This window comes from Vigna umbellata, chromosome 11, assembly GCF_029865625.1.
Source record: "Vigna umbellata cultivar VRB3 chromosome 11, Vumbellata_1.0, whole genome shotgun sequence".
Lineage (NCBI taxonomy): Eukaryota > Viridiplantae > Streptophyta > Magnoliopsida > Fabales > Fabaceae > Vigna > Vigna umbellata.
In genome coordinates, this window is record NC_142175.1 from 7626584 (window position 1) to 7638723 (window position 12140).

Consider the following 12140-nt stretch of genomic DNA (forward strand, 5'->3'; position numbering starts at 1 on the left):
ATATTTCTGACATTTCTCGCACTTTCTCACGTGTGTGCAACAATCATTTTCCATGGTTAACCAAAAATAACCAGCTCTTAATATCTTCCTAGCCATCGAATGTCCATTCATGTGTGTGCCAAAGGTACCTTCATGAACTTCTTCCAGTATCAGCTCGGCTTCCTTTGCATCCACGCATCTGAGGAGAACCATGTCATAATTTCTCTTGTATAAAATGTCCCCATTTAAGATAAAACTGCCAGCCAATCTCCTTAGCGATCTCTTATCGTTTTCGGACACCTTCTCAGGATATTCACGAGTCTTAAGATAATGCTTGATATCAAAATACCAAGGTTTACCATCTAACTCCTCTTCAATGAAATGGCAATATGCTGGCTCTGCATGGCTCTTCATTTCAATCATCGGTAATTCTGCATCTTGGTGAACTTCAAACATTGACGACAAGGTCGCCAACGCGTCTGCCAATTGATTATCTTCTCTAGGTATGTGGTTAAACGTGATGGAATCGAAATACACCATTAATCCCCTAATGTAAGCTTGGTAAGGAATTAATTTTATATCCCTAGTCTCCCATTCTCCTTTCAGCTGATGGATGACCAAAGCCGAATCTCCATATACATCCAAGATTCTTGCCTTAGATTCGATTGCCGCTCGAATACCCATGGCACAGGCCTCGTATTCTGCTATGTTATTCGTGCAATTAAAACACAACCTTGCTGTCATTGGTACGTACTGATGCTCTGGGGAGATAAGCACTGCCCCTATTCCGTGTCCCATCACATTCGAGGCTCCATCGAATAATACTGTCCATGCTTGGTTCTTCCCATCCTCTTCAAACAGAGCCAGGATATCTTCATCGGGAAATTCAGGTTGCATTGGCTGATAATCACTAATGGGTTGGTGGGCCAAGTATTCCGCTAGAGCACTACCCTTGACGGATTTCTGAGTAACATACACGATATCATACTCTGACAACATCATCTGCCACCGAGCTATCCTTCCCGTAAGAGCAGGTTTTTCAAAAATGAACTTGATAGGGTCCATCTTGGATATTAACCAGGTAGAGTGATTCAGCATGTATTGCCTTAATCGATGAGCAACCCACGCCAATGCACAACAAGTTCGTTCTAACGACGAATATCTTTGTTCACAATCTGTGAATTTCTTGCTCAAATAGTATATAGCATGCTCTTTCTTCCCAGCTTCATCGTGTTGACCCAACACGCAACCCATTGACTTATCCAATACAGTCAAATACAAAATGAGCGATCTTCCTGGTTCAGGTGGACGTAGTACTGGAGGATCTTGCAGGTATCGTTTGACTTTTTCAAAAGCGGCTTGACAATTCTCATTCCACACTACAGCCTGGTTCTTTCGTAATAACTTGAACATCGGTTCACAAGTAGCGGTTAATTGAGAAATGAATCTAGCAATGTAGTTTAGTCTACCCAGAAAACCTCGAACCTCCTTTTCTGTTCTAGGTGCGGGCATTTCTATTATCGCTCGCACCTTGTCAGGATCAACTTCTATTCCCTTTCTGCTAACAACAAAACCCAGCAACTTCCCAGATTTCACTCCAAACGTGCATTTGGCGGGATTTAACCTGAGCTTATACTTTCTCAATCTCTCAAATAATTTCTTCAAGTTGAGAATGTGTTCTTCTTCCGATTCGGACTTCGCAATCATGTCATCCACATAAACTTCGATCTCCTTGTGCATCATGTCATGAAAAAGTGCTACCATTGCCCTTTGATATGTTGCCCCAGCATTCTTGAGCCCAAATGACATTACCCTATAACAAAAAGTTCCCCACAACGTGATAAAGGTTGTCTTTTCCATATCTTCCGGCGCCATTTTGATTTGATTATATCCCGAGAAACCATCCATGAATGAGAATAGCGAAAATTTGGCCGTATTATCAACTAAAGTGTCGATGTGCGGTAATGGAAAATTATCCTTTGGACTTGCACGGTTCAAATCACGATAGTCAATGCACATTCGAACTTTACCATCTTTCTTAGGCACTGGTACAATGTTTGCTACCCATTGTGGATATCTTGCCACAGCTAGAAATCCTGCATCGAATTGTTTCTGTACCTCTTCCTTGATTTTCAAGGACATTTCTGGTTTCATTCTTCTTAACTTTTGCTGGACTGGGGGGCATTCCGGCTTAAGTGGGAGCTTGTGTTGCACAATGTTGGTATCCAGACCAGGCATATCATTATACGACCAAGCAAACACATCCTTAAACTCCTTCAATAGGAGACACAACTCTTCTCTCACTTCTTCTTTCATGCTAGTACCGATTCTCACTTCTTTTATCTCATCTTCATCTCCTAAGTTGAGTATTTCAATCTCTTCCTGGTGGGGTTTTATCTCTTTAGACTCTTGTTCCACTAATCTCAATAGTTCCGGGGAGGGTTCCAGATCATCTTCACAATCATCTTCCGTATTATTGACAGGGTGCTCAAAATTAGGAGTATCGATATTGTTATTTTCAAAACATTCATCGTCATGTCTGCATAATTTAATTATTGGAAAAAGAATAAATAAAGAGGAAAAATGACGAAGAATGCCAAATGATGATAAAACATAAACAAACACAACTTTATTATCACACTGAGCACAAAAACTAAACGTCAACCCGTAAGCCATGAATCCTAAAGACCCGGGTAAAGCTACAGGATTAATTAAGACTATTACATCTTATTAAGCATCACGGGTAAATCCAGGGTTTCCCAATTGTTGAGTGGTGCATCTGGGGAGCCGGCCCACACGAAACTTGAGCTCTCAAATCTTTCTTCATTCTCCACAGCTGCTATTTGGCCAGTGTTGACCCATCCTGCGCTATGAAAACTCTCCTTGATGTCACAAATACGAATCTTTTCCATCTTGGGTTCCCGTCTTTCTACACGAGCCAGACTACGCTCTCTCCTTTCTCCTATCAGTCTTTTCCTGTCCTCTTTGGTGGGCTTGTACCCTAGGCCATATCTGTTCTTATTCTCAATGACCTCTAGAGGGAAAACTCGCCCCTGCCCATGCTTGCCTAAACCTTTACCATGCGTATAACCTTCTTTCAGAAAGACTTTGGCCATCATAATAGAAGCATGCGACATACGCGGGCTTACTAGGAATGGCTCCACATAGGCATTTCCTACAATCTCTAATGATTGAAAAGCTGTCTCGAGAGCTTCCTCAGCCGCCTCAATATAGCGTGTGGACGATGGCCCAGTCACAAGGAGATCCTCCTCTCCTAATATTATCACCAATTTATCTTCCATGACATATTTCAGCTTCTGGTGTAGTGTGGAAGGTACAACTCCTGCAGAATGGATCCATGGTCGACCCAACAGACAACTATAGGCCGGGAGGATATCCATGACTTGGAATGTCACTTGAAAGACGCACGGACCGACTTGGACCGGTAGTTCCACTTCTCCCATCACTTCCCTTTTACTGCCGTCGAATGCCCTCACAATCATAGAGCTTGGCTTCATATGCATTCCATCACAGGGTAGTTTCTCCAATGTCGCTTTTGGCATGACGTTCAAAGAGGAGCCATTGTCCACCAAGACACGTGCTATAACATGATCCAGGCATTTCACAGAGACATGAAGAGCCTTGTTATGCCCTCTTCCCTCAATAGGTATCTCCTCATCGGTAAAGGTGAGGTAATTATTAGCAACAATGTTGCCAACAATGCCCTCGAACTTGTTCAGAGAAATATCTTGCTCCACATGGGCCTCACTAAGTACCTTCATTAACAACTTTCTATGAGATGCAGAATGCATGAGCAATTCTAGTAAGGAGATCCGAGCAGGCATGCGGTTTAGCTGTTCCACCACCTTGTACTCACTCTGTTGTATGAACTTTAAAAATTCGCAAGCCTCTTCTTCGGATATTTCTTTCCTCTCTCCTTTGTCAGGGGTTTCTTCCGCCTGTACACCTTTCCCTTTCAAGCACTCCCTCGCTTTTGCGGCCATTGTTGCTTCGTTATTGTTGGCTCCTTCTCTTGTCAACTCTGGTGGTGTAAAGATTCGACCACTTCTCGTCATTCCCCCAATGCCTGATATGTTTTCAATAGTTGGGTCTGCACCTTTTCCTTCCTCTAACGCAAATGCCCCATATCTCCAAGGGACAGCTTTCTCATTTTTGTAAGGAAAGGGGGATGGCACACAGATAACAACGGTCGGTTTTTCTTCAATCACCGGTGCAGGGGTGTTTCTAGTGAAATGGATCACCAATGGCTCCGGCAGAGTTACATCAGGTTCCCCACCAGTTTGTGCAAACACTTCCTCCTCTTTATCCTTGCGGCATACTTGCATCAAACTTCTGTCAAGCAGGTCTTGCAGCATACCTTCTAATTCAAAACACTCTTCAATAGAGTGCTCAGCATCTGGATGAATTGCACATGATATACCCATATCATAATCACCTTTCACTAGGCCCACTTTTAACAATGCCTCGAAAATAAACCTCCTAGAACTCCGGATTTCACTCACGTCTCTTATCAACTCATGTTTGTCGGCCATGATGGCGTTCGTCGAGGTACTCCCGTGCCCGGACAATGGGTTATCCTCGATGCTAGGCTTATCTTCTTGAAACTTTAACCACCCAGAGTCGATTAGAGCCTGTACCTTATACTTGAAGGCTATACACCGCTCAATTGAGTGACCAACGCCTCCTCCATGGTAACTACACTTGGCATCTGCATCATAATCCCTTGGGTATGGAGGTTGTACAGGCTTCATCGGGCAAATGGCAACCAGACCCTTTTTTATGAGTTGAGGTAATAACTCCGTGTAAGTCATAGGGACGGGGGTGAATCTAACAAATTGATTCCTTCTCGGGTTGGTGTTTTGACCCGCATTTGGATTCAGACCGGCATTTGCCCCATTCCTCCATGCTTCAGTTGGGATTCGCTGTGGTTGATAATACCCTTGTGGTTGCTGGGGTCTAGTTTGATGGTCGAATGACGCATTAGCTGCATAGGGAAGTTGACCCAAGTATGGTCGATAATTATGAGTGGGAGCTTGACCCCTCCACACAGGCATCATCGAGGTTGCATGTACCTCTCCTTCCTTCTTATTTCCCGGATTGAGACCGGTTTTTTTTAAGTTTGCAGCTGCGGGCGGGCCATACATAATTTTCCCATTTTTCAACCCAATTTCTATCCTTTCGCCAATTATGATGACATCAGCGAAATTGACGGACACATTCCCCACCATATGTTCATAAAACGGCGGCTGGAGAGTATTTACAAACATTGCCACCATCTCTTTATCAAACAAAGGCGGCTCAACTTGCGCGGCTAATTCTCTCCATCGTTGAGCATACTCCTTGAAAGTTTCGTTGTCTTTCTTCCCCATATTTTGCAATTGCAGACGGTCCGGTGCAACATGTGTGTTGTATATGTACTGTTTCACAAAGGCGTCAGCCAGATCTGCCCAACAGCGGATTCGAGATGGGTCTAAATGGGTATACCAGTTTAGGGCTACCCCAGCCAAACTATCTTGGAAGACGTGGATAAGTAGCTGGTTATCGTAGGCATGTGCAGCCATCTTTCTGCAATACATGGTCAGATGACTTTTAGGGCATGTACTACCCTTATACTTCTCAAAATCTGGCACCTTGAACTTATACGGTATCTTCACACCAGGAGCTAAGCTTAGTCTTGCAACATCTCCAAACCCATAACTTTCCACCCCTTCAATAGCCCTTAATCTTTCCTCCAAAGTCTCCAGCCTGCCTTTAGCTCCGTCAACGTCACTGATTTCCCCATGCATCGCGGCATGCGAAGTGGCCTTGGCTGAAGAGTCATGATGAATAATCGCATGTGGCATTGTAGTTACTCGTGTTCCTTCAACTGTAATTGCTTCATTCATGTGTGTACTCACCAAGGGAGCCGTCACAGAGACAGGTCCCTGAGTGACGACTGGCGGTACATCAACAGTTGTGGGAATGGGTAATGACACATGTTCTCCTTCCAAGTACTCTCCTACGGGAGGAGTGTATCCCGGGGGTAACCCATACAATGGGAAGGGAACTGATGGGCCCACAGCATTGAACAACGGAGGATAAAAATGGGCATTCCCACCAGCCACTGCAGATGAAGACTCTCTAGTAGTCTTCAGGGATTCAAGGGCAGCCAAGATTTGGCCAACCTGGTCTTTCAACTCGCTCACATCAGCTTTGATGGATTCTTGTGACTCTTCCCAGCTTTCCATGACCCTTAAATTGGCTCGAGTCCTGTAGGGATGTCGTGGAGGATTGGCCGTTGTTTTTCTTACTTGTATTCTGTTATTAATTTTTGAATTTAGACGAGGATAAAAAAAACATGATGCATGCTAGTAATAGGTGGAAATCACAGGATCACGATGACATTAATGATGGAAATTAATACAAATCGATATCATACAAAACATCACAGGTCCTGCATTACATTGTTGGAAGAGAACGAGACATAAACAAATTATCACTCCCTGGCTCGAGCGATGAAGGCTTTCATTTCGCCTACTAACCATCTACAATGGCTGATAAAAAGTTTTATCTCTTCAGGCGGATTATAAAAGTGAGTTATCGCTTCGGCGTCCGACACCATCCTTGGAACATTCTCAATTGCTCCGTTCGCTAAGGCAGCCAGTTGGGAGAAACTTTCCTTCCAATGATCCACAACCCTTTCTTGTTCTGCAATGCGATCTTCCATCCATTTAATCAAGGCTTGATGACTTTCTTCGCACTCCATCATTTTCCATCGCTCCTCTTGCTCCTTAATATAACCCTCCATCTGTTTTAACATGTCCCGATGCTCTCCTTCAGCTCTTGCCCGCTTCCACCGTTCCTGGTTCAAATCTGCCTCAAACGACGTAGCCATTTCCTTCATCTGATGCCCTACTTCTTCTACTTGAATTTGGGCATCTCTTAGTCTTTTCATGGCTTCTCGCTTACCTGTTTTGGCTTCTTCGTAGAGGTGTTCCCACTGTTTCCCTTCTTCCAAAGCTGTATTCTTCTCTTTTATTCTCACGGCTAGTTCTTTGCTTGCGGCCGCCAGATCCTGCTTCAATCGGAGTGTATATCCTCTTTCAGCTTCTCGACTTTTAATCATTTCTTCGTAGGCTCGCGACTTATCCTCTTTATCATTCTTCATATTCACAAAATCATTGTGCATCCTTTGTAGTTCGATTTCTAACCTGGCATTCCTCTCTCTTAGTTCTTCCATCTCCGCTTTCAATTGCCTCACCTCTTCACTCTCTACGTCCTGAGGTTGCCCTTCCTTGACCAGATGATCATTGATTGTCTTGAAAGGGAGTTTGACTTCATTTACCCTTTCTAAAATCCAAGTGTGGTAACTGACCTTGCTATCTACTACTCCAACCCTTAAATCCCTTTCAGCCCGCACCACGCTTTCCCAAGCATTTCTGACCTTCCTCAACATTTCAGCAAAACGTCCGTCCTCATAGTAGATGAATAGTGTAGTAAGACAGTCCGGTGAAGGCGCCCCTCTTATGGGATGCCCGAATTGCCTTTGGACTAAAACGGGGTTGTAGTTGACACAATATCTGGTACCTATGAGGGGTACATTGGGAAAGCTGCCACAATGATGGATGGAGGGTTTAAGCTCGAGCCAAGGAAGACGCCACTTTATCTTTTCCCCATTCAAACCAGCAAAGAAATGGGCCCACTCATTTCCTCCTCTGTCTTTAAGCCTCTGGTGTGACGGACCTTTCAACGGACAATCAACTACCCCTTTACCCACGCGCGCAGTCATCCACGCATACAGCACCGGCAAACAACAAAGAATTTTCTTTCCGTTCCTTTCATGACAAAAACTCATGGTCCCATAAACATCTGCGAGGACTGCTGTTACAGGGTTCTCTGATCTTGTCTTTTTTGCTACGAAGACATCTATTGCGGTATAATCCACAAAGCCTTCTACTTTGGGAAACAAAACGACGCCATACACGGTAAGGGCTAATACGTCCATGAAAGTCTCCCACTCTTCTTTATCAGCTAGATGATGTAGGTACTGCTCCAAATATTTTTGTGTCAGTCCACACACTTGATTCCTCGTTACCAACCTGTGTTCAAGTTCTTTGGGATGTATTTTCATTATGGCGGCAATGGTGGGGATAGAGGCGTGATGTTCCAGGTGCTGATACGGAGTGGTACCCTCTAGTGGCAATCCGAGTATGTACTCAAATTCTTCTATAGTTGGCGCCAGCTGAAAATCCTGAAAGGTGAAGCATCTTAGTGGAGAGTCGTAATACTGTGCAAGGGCTGTGATAGCTGGCAATTGTACTTCCACCTCCATTAGACTCAACAAATTTCCATACTTTTTCTTGAAGGTTTCCCTCTTTATGGTCTTTAACCTTTTGCCTAATTTTATCAGACTTGTCAAGTTTCCACCATGAGTCCTCAGGCGAGATTTATTTCTTAACATGACAGAATCAGTATGTTGTGTAGCACCAGATCTTGTATCAACTTCCATCTTTGTATGATATCAAGTGAACGCTAGTGATTTCCCCTAAAACCAGTATATTATCGAATGATGAATGATGCATAAAGTGAAGTAAAACAACATGACAAAAAAAATGCATGCATGGTAGGAGAATAAAAAATCATTATTTTCGAAGAAGAACAAACAGCGTGAGAGTTACAAGAATATACATTCTCCCTTTTGTGCTTTATCAAAGGTTGAATGCCTAAAGTTCTAAGGCCAAATATATGCACTCACAAGGATAGATCCCTAATGCTTAAATCAAGGCCACCAGAGCTATGACTCTTTTCACTGTCTCTCCACAACAGTCAGAGTAATCAACTAGATGTGGAGACACAAATGAAGAGAACAAACTCTAGTTGGGGTTCTCACGATAGCCAAACAGGAAGTACATCCCAGAGTGACACCGCTACACAACCCCTCTAATTCTAAGTTGCGCTCAGACCCGGGTATAGGGCCCCACTCATGATATGCATAATGTAAAGAGGGAGATTATAATGTAAAACAACAATTGCAAAAATAAACACAAATAAGTAGACATATCAAAAATAGGTAAGGAACAATTATTTCAAACATAAAGAACAAGTAAAAGAAACTCACATGCAATTATTTCAAATATCAATCATAGATAAGGAAAAAGGGAAAAAACATAAAGAAAAACCACATCGAATTCGCATACCTAATTAAATGGCCTGACTCTCTAGCGATCCCCAGTGGAGTCGCCATCTGTCGCAACCGGGATCGCGACGGGACGACGATCCGTGGAAAAATAAATGGTTTTGAAAAAAAAAAAGATTTGGAGTCGCCACCATAGTTTATTCTGGAAAACTACGGAAAAACCATAAAATGATAAGGCATGGTCTGCGAAACTGAGATTCTTGGTTCGGGAGTCGGTTACGTGTAGGGAAGGTATTAGCACCCTACAACGCCTGCCCTAAGGCAGTACCTTTAACTAAATATGCGAATATGATGTGGTTTTCAAAATGTTTAATTATCCCCTAAAATAAGATTCTAAAGAAACAACATGTATTTTTTAGTTTTTTGAGCCCGACAAGGATTGACCTTGCTCCTACGTATTCTCATTAAGAATGAGAAATCAGGGTTCCGTAGTTCTTTTAGAAAACTGCTTGAAAATTTGTTTGAAAATTGTTTAGAAAATTTGTTTGGAAAATGATTATGGATAAATTTGGATTTTTGGGAAAGTGAACCTGACAAGGACTGGCCTTGCTCCTACGTATCTCCACTTTTGATGGAGAATCAAGGATCACGTAGTTCTGGCAAGCAAGACTGTTTGTTGTTTGAAAATGTTGATGTTTTTGGTTTTTTGAAGATTTTATATTTTTTTGGTACTTTTTACAAAAATAAACAGAAAATGTTTTCAGCACAAGGACAATGCGTGCGATCACACATGTGCTTAATATTTTTGGTATTTTTATAAAATATTTAGATTTTTTTTTTTGCGTAATGAGCACTAGGCTGATGCGTACGATCGCACGAGTACTCACATGGCTTTTTTCTTATTGTTTGCGTAATGAGCACTAGGCTGATGCGTACGATCGCACGAGCACTCACACGGCTTTTTTTGTTTATTTTAGATTTTGCGTAATGAGCACTAGGCTGATGCGTACGATCGCACGAGCACTCACACGGCTTTTTTGTTTATTTTATATTTTGGGTAATGAGTACTAGGCTGATGCGTACGATCGCACGAGTACTCACACCGATATTTATATCATTACATGTTTTTTAAAGTTTTATATTTTTTTTATATATTTTTTTATTAAGAAGAGAGGTGAATTGAAATATCTATGACATAAAAATATCAAAAAGCATAGGATAAAATTGTGGTAGAAAATAGGATAAATTTATAAACTAAAAAAATGATCAAAATGAATATAAATAGAATGAAAAGAAAATGTGTACCTTGTTGAAGATTTGAAAGATGAAGCAAGACTTTGCTTGTAATAAGTTGTGAGAAGAGGTAGATGGAAGATGAAGAAGATAACTTTATGGTAGAAATGGGGTATGGGATTTATTATGTATAGAGAGATTAGGAAATAGTAAAATGTGAGAGAGAAATGAAGTAGAGTTTTGGGATGGAATGGAGATATTTTGAGAGAAAAGAGATAGATCTTATGTAAATTATGTGTGAAGAAAATGTGGGTATTTATAGAGTTAAGGATGAAGAAAGTTGATGAATAAAAATAATATAATAAGTTGGTGGAAAATTTAGATGAAATAAAATATAATTAAAAAAAAGATGAATAGAAAAAGTTAATGTGGAAAATAAGTGAAAGAAATAATATAAAAAGTTGGTGGAGAAAGTAGGTGAAATAAAATATAGTAAATAGTAAAAGTTAATGTGGAAAATAAATGAAAGAAATAATATAAAAAGTTGGTGGAGAAATTAGGTGTGGAAATTAAGTGAAAGAAATAATATAAAAAGTTGGTGGAGAAATTAGGTGTGGAAATTAAGTGAAAGAAATAATATAAAAAAGTTGGTGGAGAAAGTAGGTGAAATAAAATATAGTAAATAGTAAAAGTTAATGTGGAAAATAAGTGAAAGAAATAATATAAAAAGTGGGTGGAGAAATTAGGTGTGGAAATTAAGTGAAAGAAATAATATAAAAAGTTGATGGAGAAATTAGGTGAAATAAAATATAGTGAATAGTAAAAGTTAATGTGGAAAATAAGTGAAAGAAATAATATAAAAAGTGGGTGGAGAAATAAGGTGGAGAAAAAATGGATAATAAAAAATATTGATGGAGAAGATATATAAAAAAATGTAAGTGGAATAATTAGAAAAGTTGATATATAAAATTAATATGGAAATGATGTGGAAAAAATAAATGATAAAGGTAGATGATGTGGAGGGTGATGTGGATGATGATGTGGAGAGTGGAGTGTGATAAGAGAAAAAGGGTGGTGAAGAAGTAAAAAAGTAAGAGATTATTTTGGGCCATTGGGTTAAATGTTTAAAAGAAACTTTGGGGTGCGAAAAGTAAAATAAATAGTATTTTTCATTTTTCATTTTTTTTTTTTATGTTTTTATTATTTATTTTTGTGATGAATTTTATTTACCCGGACGAAATTGGGTATTGACAGCTGGCCCGTTAAAAAATTAACGCCGTTACCAAAAATGACTTAATTGCATATTTTTTTCATAAGTCGCGAACACATTGAACTTCGAAAAAAACATAGGACGCAATTGAACATTTGCCCCCTTTCAAGGGACCAAAAGAGGTATTAAACCTATAATAATACTATGATTTTGTTTTGCAATTAAAAATAAGTTTCTCAGTGGTATTTTGCTTCATTATGAAATGTTAGAAAACTTTTTGGTTTCAGGTTGTAGCATATCTCTTGTTGTCATCAACATCAGCTGTTCCAATAACAAATAGAATGAGGAAAACTGCTGACAGCATATTTACACTGCAGCCATTGCCTTCTCCTATTTTGCCTTCTGATGTCTATCACTATCAGCTATTATTTTAGGATACAAACTGTCAACAAAAACTTATACATAAGTACCCTTAATAGTTAAAATTTTCTTCTATCACTGAATATAAGTAAAAAACTTTCTATTGAGTATAAAATTTAGAATCCGTTTTCCTTTTAAAGTCTTTGCGTTTGTTGCAATGGT

General features: G+C 40.4%; 1 protein-coding gene across 1 annotated transcript; it reads right to left on the minus strand.

Annotated features, from left to right (window-relative positions):
• Positions 1–581: 581 nt before the first annotated feature.
• LOC148190906 (uncharacterized) lies at positions 582–6227 on the minus strand. Its single transcript, XM_088101208.1, has 4 exons — positions 3704–6227; positions 2704–3580; positions 805–2518; positions 582–680 (listed from the first exon to the last, which is right to left on the minus strand). Exons 1-4 carry the CDS (start codon positions 6225–6227, stop codon positions 582–584), a joined length of 5214 nt encoding a protein of 1737 aa, XP_087957334.1.
• Between the last annotated feature and the right edge of the window lie 5913 nt (positions 6228–12140).